Source organism: Olea europaea, chromosome 9 (genome assembly GCF_002742605.1).
Source record: "Olea europaea var. sylvestris chromosome 9, O_europaea_v1, whole genome shotgun sequence".
Taxonomy (NCBI): Eukaryota; Viridiplantae; Streptophyta; class Magnoliopsida; order Lamiales; family Oleaceae; genus Olea; species Olea europaea.
In genome coordinates this window covers 352,454-364,884 of record NC_036245.1, presented here as the reverse complement: position 1 = coordinate 364,884, position 12,431 = coordinate 352,454, and the positions used below count along the sequence as shown (strand labels likewise).

The 12,431-nt window shown below is 33.2% G+C and overlaps 2 protein-coding genes across 5 annotated transcripts in view; both read right to left on the bottom strand.

Moving 5' to 3' along the window:
* Window positions 1–11,984, bottom strand: part of LOC111399319 (protein yippee-like At3g08990) — a 52,449-nt gene extending 40,465 nt beyond the window's left edge. For 2 of the 4 annotated variants that reach the window (XM_023026568.1, XM_023026571.1), the window contains exons 1-3: window positions 11,598–11,984; window positions 11,467–11,524; window positions 8,087–8,215 (exon numbers count right to left, since the gene is read on the bottom strand). The gene's annotated coding sequence lies outside the window, so the exon portion shown is untranslated. Of the gene's footprint in view, window positions 1–8,086; window positions 8,216–8,894; window positions 10,018–11,466; window positions 11,525–11,597 lie in introns of those variants that run through there. The other 2 variants (XM_023026569.1, XM_023026570.1) reach the window with 2 other exon arrangements.
* Window positions 2,278–4,988, bottom strand: LOC111400088. The gene is made up of 8 exons (XM_023027536.1): window positions 4,925–4,988; window positions 4,814–4,867; window positions 4,378–4,475; window positions 4,190–4,272; window positions 3,768–3,797; window positions 3,024–3,132; window positions 2,728–2,783; window positions 2,278–2,596 (listed from the first exon to the last, which is right to left on the bottom strand). Exons 1-8 carry the CDS (start codon window positions 4,986–4,988, stop codon window positions 2,515–2,517), a joined length of 576 nt encoding a protein of 191 aa, XP_022883304.1. The 3' UTR covers window positions 2,278–2,514.
* Window positions 11,985–12,431: the final 447 nt, after the last annotated feature.

The following is a 12,431-nucleotide window of genomic DNA, read 5'->3' as shown; positions in this document are numbered from 1 at the left end:
ACATTTTAAAGCACGTAGAAAGAAGTGCTCGTTATGTTTTGAAAGTTAAAGATGACCGATGATATTACCGTGATTCACAAATGTTTTTGAGTGACACAAATCTGCACATATTCATTTCAATCATACATTTTTCAATTGGATACCAGTTGTAATCGATAAATCGAACGAGTTCCGAAAACTAAACAGTCTTTTTATTGAATACCAGTTTTAATATCTAAATCAAACGAGTTTCTAAAGCAAGAAACTTATAAAACGCACCAGTTTTCGTTTCAATTGGATATCAGCTTTAATATCTAAATCGAACGAGATCCAAAAGCAAGATACTTATAAAATGCACCGAAAACAGTTTCCGTACTGACATTTTCGTACAAAATCCAAACAGATGACTTTCACATAAACAAAACCAACATTTCTTAAAAATGAATATATATTAATGTAAGAAAAAATGTTCTTCCGTGCATTCTCAACAGTTACCAGAAGTGGACCGTTGTGAAGATTGCTCTTTCTTTGACAAGGAAATCAATTGGTTCCACTTCCCATTACATTTTCATGAACGTGTGCACCAACATTTTGACACTCGTTCAGTTCATGAGTACAAATCTGCACATATATTACCTAGGCACAACTTATCGAAAATTCGCCAAATCATTCCTAATATTTTATACACATTTATGTGAAACACTCGTGCAATGTTACGATTAACGAAAGTTCGACTTGTGGAACAGAGCAGAGGTAAGAACTGAACTATCATTCCCGACGGTTCATCTGTCGAGAAATACAGAGGCTAACTGTCGGGAACGACAGTTCAAACGCGATGGAATTTCTCTACATTAGTGACATGCCTACAGATGAATTATCGAGAAATCTGCTTTTTACCTCTACGCAAATAGGTAATATTGAAAAGCTACTTCACTACATATTTGAGCATAACGAAAATTTAAAACCACAGTTATGATGTCAAGCATCTAAATGAAAATGTGAACACTATGGTTCGTACAAAATATGGAAAAATAAAGATTGTGGTAAATAGCAATTGATCAAATTATAAAATGTCTAATTCTATGTCATCATAGCATGTCCAATATAAAAATGTGCAATTTAATCTGAAAATTGGACAATAAAAATAATAAAATTGATGTCCAAGAAAATCAATAGCCAAAAGATAGCATTTTCACCTTTGTATAATATTATTAATTACAAGTTAATAAAAAGGAAAATAACTCAAAATGTAATTAACACAACCCATAGAAACCAATAAAGATTTGTATACTATTAAATGAAAATCGCAACAGTAGCCCAGATAATATTTCGAATAAAAAAAATATATTTAAAAACAAAAGATGAACTTAAAAACCCTAAAAATATTATACCCGTGCGAGTTTGAGTGAGAAAGAAAAATACAAAAGGCACAAAAAAGACAAATTGTACTCACGGATTATGTAAATATAAAAAATGGGATGATAACTAATCACAAGTTTGGCTTTATGATTAAATGAAACTCTGAATCAAACCCAAGAGTTTGAATGTAGATATGCAAAGACAGAAAAAAATGATAAAGAGAACAGAAAAGATGGTATTTCGTATCAAGGTAGAATCTAGGAAAAGGAGGAAGCTCACCCACCCAAATCCATCCCCATCTGTATGTCTAGAAAGAAAGAGGGAAGGGAATTGAAATTAAACGTGAGCGTTTCAATGAATGACGACACGGGATTGTAGTTTTGTGGACTTCGTCGGCGGTCGAAAGTAGAATGGCGGTCAGCGACAGCGCTATGGTGAACAATTGAAATGAGAGACACGGTAAGAGAGTTAGGGTAAATGGGAATGGTAGATTGGATAGTGATTTTTGAGTTTTGGTACCTTTTTTTCAAATTTTTTTTTTTTTTAAATTGAATTGACACATTGCCATTTTGGTACAATTTTTTGCAGTTGTCAAATCTCATTTAATTAGAACATGCAAGGTATTTGAAATTATTTAGGGGGATAAATATTTCTAAAATTGACATTCTTGTAATGCCCAAAAAAAAGTGACACTTTTGTAAATTTCAAGGGAAAATTTGACATCCTCTGCAATTTCCTCTTTAATTAATACCACCTGACTTTTAAAAGAATTTAACAAGGTTCATTTTTTTTTTTATTTTTTTTTAGTTTGAGAGTGTATTTTTAAAGGTTGGTGGTTATGTATTTTTCTCAATTAACAAATAATCCAGGCCCAATCCAAAATGATATTTGAAATAGTGGAAATTACATTAAACCAGACTTTTCCAAATCATACTTAACATATCATAAACGACTGGCACAATTCTAATTGGCAATCCAACATCATAGCATTTGGAAGGAGTGCTATCAGATCCACGTTTTTGTTAATATTCTAATAAAGATCAACATCATAAATCATCTTGCAAAACTGTTTCGAGTTCACTAATGAGTAATGATAACGAGGAACATAACCAGAAGGCTAAGGAAACGATGTACATTTTCAAAAAAGTTGATCAATCACGAAAATGTCCAAAAGGATCAAACTTCATCTTCACTTCTAGATTCGTAATCTTCATGACCTATTGAATATGCACTTCCATCCGGTCCCAATACCTTAAACCTACGCAACCCAAAAAAATATGTAAATATCAAATGCAAAACACAGCACAATATTATTTACGGGAAAAAAGCTAAAAAGTTTAATTCAAATACTCTCCAATAGTGTGTAACAAACATGGTTTATTTGTATACCTCTCAAGGATAAATCTTCCTTCCTTGTACTTTTGGCTATTCTCATTAACAGTTTCCTGGCAATAAATAATAAATAGTATATGAGCGACAAGGACACAAACTAAAAAGAATAAGAAATACATGTTTTGCAAAGCTTCTATTAAATTATAAATTGTGGGTCCTTGCAATGTGTATCACAATTCACAAGTGTATAAAAGTTGAAGGTGTGAATAAAAATAGATATTAACTAGCTTATAACAATTATAAGCTTTGCCAAACATGCACAGAGTACAGGCCTTCAAGTTTTCGAAACTCACGTATCTCCATCCCACAAGTGAGCCGCACCGCACACAGAACGTGTCAACAACTGTGTGCACACCAGTCATCATCTTCCTCTCTTCCTTCTGACCAGTGGTCACATTCACACTATTATTACAGAGTACGATATTAGGAATGCTGATAATTAACAGATTATTTCACAACAGTTGTAATTACAAGTGAATGTCAAGAAGCATTAAAAACGAATAGTTATCATAAAGCAAGTTTAGCTGAGCATAAAAAAAATAAGTAAAAGTTAATTGTAAATAATTTTTTTCCTTTTTTTTTTTTTTTTCCCTGTTGGCAAACATGTTTGGGTAAGTTTTTTTCTTAATGAAGGAAAAAAGGTTGGTTATTTCAAAAGAAATTCTTAATTTGTTGTTAAAATAAGTAACTTAGAGAAAGGATTCGGTGACTACTACTTCCCATTGACGAATAGTTCTCAATCAACGACAAAAAAAGATTCCTCAACCCATGTTTGGTATCGATTTAAATTCAATTTTTAATCTACGTTAAAATCAACAATCAATTTTAACCACATATTTTATGGGTCCCACAACTTTTCAACCACATATTTCACCAAATTTTATAAAAATCTACTAAAAATCTTATTAACAATTTTAACTAGCAAACATATAAAACCACAAGAAATTCAATATTGACGTACACGCATTCATATTTATGCTGGAACTCCATAAATTAATTTTTGATAAATACGACTATGGTTATCAAAGAATACTTACACCTTATCGAAGAGATAAGTTTTTCCAGTCCTTCAATGGAAAGATTGAAAATAGATAAGAAGATTTGGTTAGAAGTTGTGCATATACATCAATTCTTGGTACCATTAGTTATTCCGTATGAACTGATGACTTGCGGATTCTTCATTTTTATCATTCAGTGATATTATAAGCTTCTAATTTCCTTATCGAGTACGCCCTCAATGACGAGCAGCATACAAAGATAAGATGATTACTATCCTCCCCTTCAAACAAATTACAATAAATTTCTTACATTCATAACTAGTAACTTTCCATAAATTATAAAAAAACAAGTGCTAGATGCCTGCAAGACTACTATTCGGGACTGTCATATGCTGTGGCATAGGACTCACTAATGTGGGCATTATAAACTGGTTTCAGATGCCTGCAAAAGGAAAATCTACGTCTTAGGTGTATCTAATACCGACTCATCATATAAAGATACAACACGATAGTTATAGTTCCAGATACAACTATTTAAAGTTCTCTGACAGTTTGTTTTCCAGATCTGTCAACTATTCATATCGAGAAAGTTGTTTCCATGAAGTAAACGACAAATTGACAAATTTTAATTCCAACTCATGATACTTACCATTAAAATATTTAGTCCGTTTCCTAGAGCTACGGTCAAATGGACGCTAGACTTTCGGCAGACCAGCAGTGAGACATTTGTAACATTTGTAAATGAACCTAAAAAAAGAATAATTTCTATATTTAGATGCACAGGCTGCACATAACCACTAGTCAGTCTATTCCAATCATGAAGTTTGAAACAAATAAATGAAATCTCTATTTCATAAATTTGTCCCCAAAGTGATGACTCAAACAATAACAAATCAGAAATTCAAGTCAAATCTTAGTTGTCACCGAAAATAACTAATTGAATTCTTTGCATTAAAGATATGCAGAGGTGAAGAGTCTCTCCAAATTCTTCTGGTTATGAAATTATACTTTCTCTCACAATTATCAACTCCAATTTAGATCAACTCTCAAAAAGGTAAACAAAAGAAATCCCCTCATATGTTTACCTTTCTTGTAATAAACATTAAGTACATCTTTGGTACATGGCACAGTATGCTCGACTGCACAATAAACGAGATTTTAGCTATTTTTCTTCCATACTATTCAATCCTTCCTACCAAACATTCCATAAGAATACGAAACTTCCAGTTTATTCCATGTCATTATCTTCCTAATTCCCATCTTAATTTTCACCAACAAGAAGATGGACAATCAAAAATTACATTCCACAACCCAAGTTCAAAATACTCAAAAATATATTTAAAAAAATTTATAGATATATAAGCACATATTAAAGTATAAACACATCAAAATTGAAAGAGAAATCAGGGGGAAAAACCTTGGAGATGAGATCAGAACAAACAGCAAGATGGGTTTGGCAGTGCTTTCAAGTATACATTCTCCCTTCAAGATTGATCAAAAATAGCCTTCCCAACTAACTGATATTGATAATGAACTCTTCCCAAAAATCACACAATCGACAGAAAAAATCAAATTGCCAAAAAATTAACTCAATCAAGAAACAATACAATGCAAATGTATGTACGCGTGTGTAATATAAATACATATTCATAATATGAGCGAAAATTGCCGGAGCCCAGATGAAAAGAACTGCAGTCGGCAGATGATCTCACCTTAGCAGAGGTGAGGGAAAAGGTGGCCTGAAAAGAGTGAGAAGAAAGAATGAAAATGATCATAACAAATGAAACACAACCGACACTTATGCTAGTAGACTAGAAATAGGACTTCCACCCCCACCTTATTGAGCCCCTGTGTGGGCTCCATTTAAAAAAAAAAAAAAAAAAAACCTAATTTGAATTGTATATTCTCTCATAAAAAAATTTTCACGTAAATTTAAAATTTTATTTTTATTTTTTAACCACGCATTCTTCAAAAAATCACTATTTCAAATATATATATAAGCAGAAGCCCAATCACATGTAATAATGTTGTGAATTTAAACAATGTCTAGAGTGGTAGGTAGCAGAGGTGAGGGAAAAGGTGGCCTGAAAAGAGTGAGAAGAAAGAATGAAAATGATCATAACAAATGAAACACAACCGACACTTATGCTAGTAGACTAGAAATAGGACTTCCACCCCCACCTTATTGAGCCCCTGTGTGGGCTCCATTTAAAAAAAAAAAAAAAAAAACCTAATTTGAATTGTATATTCTCTCATAAAAAAATTTTCACGTAAATTTAAAATTTTATTTTTATTTTTTAACCACGCATTCTTCAAAAAATCACTATTTCAAATATATATATAAGCAGAAGCCCAATCACATGTAATAATGTTGTGAATTTAAACAATGTCTAGAGTGGTAGGAGATTTTATTTTAAACAATATATTTCATGAAATTCACAATTTTACAATCATATATTTCATCAACTTTTATCAAAATCTTGTTGGATATTGGTTAAATAAATCGAGAATTGAAAATCGATTAAAGTGATTTCGTACCGACTTCGACCAAATACTCAAAAGTTCGACTCAATTCGTTTAGGCAAAATTGTTTGCCACTTCGCCGCTTCGGGGCGCACAAACGGAGATCGACCTGCCTGGTCAGGTTGCGGGAGTCGAGGGGGCAGCGCCCCCCGTGGGGGCTCGGGGGCAACGCCCCCAAAAGAGAATTTTGATTTCTCTGCATGTATTGAAAGGTATATTTGGCATTTCGAAAATCAATATCGGATGAATGAGAAATTACGAAAATCAGGTCAAAATATTTGACCGTGCGACCGCATGGTTGGTAAACCGCGCGATCACACGTCAAATTCAATTCCGATTTTTTGAGTAAAATCGTGTAACCGTGCGGCCACACGGTTGTCCGGTGAATAGACACATTTTCATAAAGGTGCATTGTTTGGAAAGGGTGCATGGTTTGGCCTCAACCATTTCGTCCATACCCTTTCATGGTCTATAAAGAGGACCCTTTGGGTGTCCTATTCCTCACAATTTGATATACAAAACATCTCTCATCCTCTCTTCTATCCAAAATCAAAATCATTTCATTTATTTTGATTTTCCTTCATTTCATCCTTGGAGTACATAAGCCTAAATTTGGTTCGTTGTACTTGTGTTTTGGAGTGCTACAAACACAAGTGTAGCCGTTGTATCTTGGGAGTCGATTGTCGAAATCCGTAGGCACCGTTGTGGGGCAAATTCGACTTAAGGACAAAGAGTCCAACTCTTGCCTCGACTTTGTCCCCTACTTTCTTCTTCTTCTTGTTTGTATTTTCTTTGTCGTTACTCTATCCAATTTTCGGCACGGATTTACAAACCATCATTATACTTATTTTGGCGCCACTATTCACAAAATTCCTCCAATAAATCTATTAAAATTTTGATTCTAATCTCCACCAAACATGTCTTAATTTTGATTTAATCACTTTGTATGGCATGTCCCCTGTTTGGACAAATAGTTGAGAGGTGCCCACCTAATGTTTGCTTGAAGTTATAACTTACTTTCTTTTTTCTTTTTTACTTTCTTTTTTTTTCGAAAATGAGATCTAAGACTTATTAACAAGTGATTTTGTTGTTAAGACATTAGAAATCAAATCGAAAAAATAATTTGTAACCTACAAAGGGTAAATATATACGATTGTGTTTAATATAATATACCAAATGAAATAAGATAATGGTTATATATAACAAATATTTGAGCGTTTCTACCCTATAAAGGTGATTTTTCTGACGTTATTTTTAGCATGAATGGAGGTGCGAAAAATTAAAATAAAACCTGACTAGCAATACTTGCAAATTTTAAACTTGTAACAATAGCTTGTTATATATGGAAATGATAGAATTGTCACTTTTTTACTAGGATTTTCTATAAGAGGTGCATTTTACTTCGATTCTAAATAAAAGTAATTATATATAAAAAGTAGTTAACTATACACAAATATATATATTTTAAAATTCTGATGTATAATAGAATTAATAATTAAATATCATTACATGAATTCAGTTTATTATTTAATTTTAGCAAACTAATTCTTTTAACCAATCATCTTATCCTCCTATTTGGCTCATATTTATAAACTATTTATAAATACTCAACTTTCTTTTTAACAAAAACGATCTCACTTAAAGATTATAGAACAGCTTTCCAATGCTAAAGGACAGACAAATTGTGACAAATAAACAATAGAATACAAATGAATAATCAAATGATGAAATCTTGAAAGGAAGTTGGAGTTGCTATAACCATTTATAATGTTTCCTTGGTGCAAATGTCAGCCCTGAGATGATCAATGTAATGTACATTCTTATGAAAGATGAACCTGCTCTCGCGAATCTTAACAAAATCATCAGGACAATCTTTGTTCGGTTATTTTTCTGTCAGCTTCACCTACTCTGTGAGGCGGCCACACAACATGGATAACCCGTCCACAAACCAAACCGAGAGGAATCTGGCCAAGAAAACCATACTCAAGTCAAGAAAGGCAGTCAAAATATTAATATATGTGGAAAACCTTTAACACGGTTTATTACAATATTCAATCCTTTCAGCTCCAACCTTAATTTACCAAGAGCAAGTATTGATTGTATAGAAATGTTCAAAAGCAAACTGGTTTCAACTGATGTCATTGACTTCGATTCATTTTCAATCAGTGAATGGTGGAAAATCCTAAACTGATAATATACCAACAACAAAAGTGACTAATTCTATCAGGAGAATCCATTTGATCATTCAATGCCTCATATTTACTAAATTACTGTTTTTTTTCACCGCAATTATCAGTTTGTAACATAACCCATTTGTTTTGTACCCAATTTTAGCTGGCCACAGAATGTATTCTTGTACGGTATAGTTAACAAGAACATAGAATATAATAAAATAAATTAAATTTAACAAATCTATTTCATTCTTTACTTGACAATAAATAGTGACCCTTGAATTTGGTTGATTAAAACATAATTTGATGTAGACTACACAAATTATGTCCCAGGCACGTACGAAATACTTTGCCAAAACGATTACTGACCAATGGCTTCTAGCAAAATGACACACAAAACCATCAGTGTAATCCATGGAAGTTCTTAACTTCATGGATGAAAAATAAAAATATGAAGCAATTTGTAACATACGGGGCCAAAGGATCTTGAGTCTATGCTACAGGCTGGATTGTCTCCCTCAACCCAATGATGCCCTTCAGGTATCATCATGGCATCATATGAAGAGATATTTATCCAGTCACCAGGCAAAGCAGTGATTCTCTTTACATTTTTCTGTTTGTGATTACTTGGGGAACTGCAAAGGATGGTGAATGCGATTATATTTTAGACCTAAAAATGTTGTTTACAAGTTTTTACCAACATATCACAAAAGTAGCATATAGTGCATGTTTTGGAATTAATTTATTGATCTACCTATTTTCTTTGTGAATATGTATAGCAAGGTTTGCAATCTAATTTTACTTCTAGGGCCTGGGGGCATATAAATACTGACACAGAAAATTATTTTCAAATATCATTTTTATCCACTTGTATCAATCTCTCTCTCTCCTCCTCCAAATTAAGCAGGTCACAGTACCACCTCCAAGTGGCCAATAGCCGTTGAAGCAGCACTGTCTCCAAAAATTCCAGCTTTCAATGTTAGTAACACACCAACCCCCTAAAGTTCAACTCTCATGGCTACCATATTTTTTCACCTCTGACAACCAAGTCCAATGTAAAAACTTGTTCAGTTTTTAGTGGAATATATTTTATGATGTGAAAATGCCATCTACAGTTCTGTAGCCTAATCTGAATTATAGAGATACAGCACTATCACAACAAATGCAAAATAACAAAAATATTCTGAATTCACAGTCAACTCCATTCACCCACAATTGGGAATCAATGATTGGCTTCCAACTCTTGCATCTGCCTGTAATGTAGAACCTAAAATGGATGGAACATTGGATAGATGAAAACCTTTCACAGATGGACTACCCTTCTAGTTGGGGGGTATTGACTACACCCTTTATGTCTTTGAGCTAGCATTTAAGTGGGAAATGGCGTGCAGGAATGGTGATTATAGTGTGCTAGAAAATTGAGTAACGTAATTGAAAGCCTATAGAAAGATTATAGAACCCCAGTTTCTCCATCTGTGAGGACTCAACATAACACCCAAACGATTTATGAATCACTTCCATTATGGTAGCAATCACGAAGTTTTTTAAAAATAAATTTAATCATGGTTCAAAAAAGTAACAAGTAATTCAAGTATGATGACTCCCAAATATATATATATATATATATATAGCATTAGTGAATAATGAATAGAAAGAAAACATCCAGATAAAGTGTCATTAGATTTTAATTGCAAGAGCGCTTCCCTCCTCAAATAAATCATGAAGAATTAGTTTCATGATTTTAAGAAGAACTAGCTATACTTCATGCAGTAGTTAATATTTTATAAGTTTTCAGGAAAATAGTAAAGGCCGACATTTTTATTGGTCCTAATCTATGCCTCTTGAGCTCAGAATAGGAAACCTCAAAGTACAGTGCTCAAAGGCATATGCCATGAGATCATGTTACCAATTTAAGTTGCAAAAAACTTATAAATCATATTATGCAGCACACAGAATGTTAATTATTCTCAAGAGAAAATATTCAGCCGCATCAATCTTTTACAAGCCACAACTTCATTAAAGGCATTTCTATAAATTACCTACTAGATGGAATGGAAGATGCACACAGCTAACAGGAAAAATTTCATGTGCATAGATATGAACAGCTATTGTATTGGTCCAGAACTCAAGCTTCTCGTCTCAGAAGATGGTTGAAAGAGAAAAATACAATTTGATGCCATCAATGAAAATACATAAAGTCAGCCATGTTTCCCCACTCACTCCTTTTACCAAGTTACCTGATCTAAAACCCAGCTTTAAGGATCTTTCTTTGAGAAACATATTAGCCAACATCTCGCTTGCCAACATATTTGAATACAAGGCATCTATAGACCTCAATGTTCATTGCTACCAGCAAATTTTCTTCATTATGCTAAGCTGTTGTCTACCAACTTTATCATTAGATAATAGCATTAAATTTATCAAACATATTTTTTTTTCTCTTAAGGCAGAGAAATTCATTAGGTTACTGAAAGGAATACAATCAAGGCTCAGTCAAAAACCAGTTAAGCAGGGAGATTGCATTCCTGTTTATGTACATAGGAAAAAATAACAGATCAGGGTACTCATCTTGATCAATGATTAAAGGATACTAATAATTTGTTTGACATATTAAAGCATTTGGTTATGTGGCTATCGATCCAGCAAACAACAATACAAAAGATGAATTTTGTTTGGTTGGATATCATCAATTGAATTTCAGCATCTCCAATTCATATCTAGAGAAAGGTTATTTAAGTGGAGAATGATGATGAGAGCATGGCCTAAAAAAAATTGTCAAATACTAAGTTTGAACTCAATCTAAATTTAACCTTGAAGTGAACTTCATTATTGCCTGTGTTTAAAGGTCTAGATGGGCTTAAACAAATTTCCGTAGTTAGATTCAATCAGCAAGTCATAAAGAAGAACATTCATGTCCCATAATTCTGACAAAAAAAACCAGTAAATATGGGTTTGTGCTTAAAACTGAAGAAGCATAAAATCCAAATAATCTGGATTTAAAAAAGGAACCAACAATACTAATGCCAAGCAAGAGATTTAATTACCGGAAAACCACCACGTCACCGTGCGAAAACTTGTATTTCTCAACCAATGCATAGTCATCTGCAGGCACCAGTAACAACCCAGTAAAAATCTTTCCCACAAAGTAAAAACGATCAGTAAAATACGAAATAACCCATCAAATTGCAGCAGAATCTTCGTCATGGGGGTTAAGAGTGGGAGACATTGAGGAGCCGCGAATGGCGGTAGGGCTTACATATCGGTCAAATTCTGTGAGGCTTATCAGCCCAACGGTGAAATATTTCTTTGCGATACCGAACAGAAAATTTGTAGTTGCCATATCTGTGGTGCCTAATTAATATATGCGTAAAATTTTAAGAAACTGAAAAATGCAACAGCAGCTGTTACAAGCTACTACACTGAGCACACTTCCAGGAAGCAACGAGGCGGAGAAGGTGGCGTTGGTGATGGAGCCGAAACTGCTTTGGTGTTGGTGGTCGCCGGCGAAGGCAGTTGGGTGTAATCGGCGGAAGGTTTTCTTCTTCCTGTTCCCTTTATTCTTATTTTTCCTTTCTTCAGTTCGGCGTTTTAGCCTTTTTATTCTTTTCAATAAAAAAATGTCGAGGACGTCTTTGCTCCATTTTGAAAATCAGAAACCAACTTACCAATATCAATACAATTGGGGCGAACAGTGAAACTTTTATACTGGGCTTGTTTGAGTCCCAAAAAAAAAAAAAATACATTTCAAAAATAGCGTTTTGATGGAGAATATGTGATTGAAAAGTAAAGAAAAATCTATAATTTTTGTGTAATATTATTTTATAAAAAAATGTGTGATTGAAATAGGGTTTAAATATTATTCGAATATGTATCATGATCAAAAAATGAGAAAACAAGGGCATTATATTTGGGTTATTAGCACAAATCGTCTCTATGTTTGAAGTTCATTATACAAAATGCCCCAAACTTGCATTTCTTACATTTTCATCCCTATTTACACATTTCATTT

Bases quoted from the DNA above. Each gene is read 5' to 3' on its own strand.
- LOC111400088 (XM_023027536.1), bottom strand. From the start codon at position 4,988: ATGGGAATTAGGAAGATAATGACATGGAATAAACTGGAAGTTTCGTAT. The intron at 4,476-4,813 runs GTAAACATATGA...TTCTTTTTTTAG, and splicing joins TAATGTTTATTACAAGAAAG to GTTCATTTACAAATGTTACA. The intron at 4,273-4,377 runs GTAAGTATCATG...ACAAACTGTCAG, and splicing joins ACGGACTAAATATTTTAATG to AGAACTTTAAATAGTTGTAT.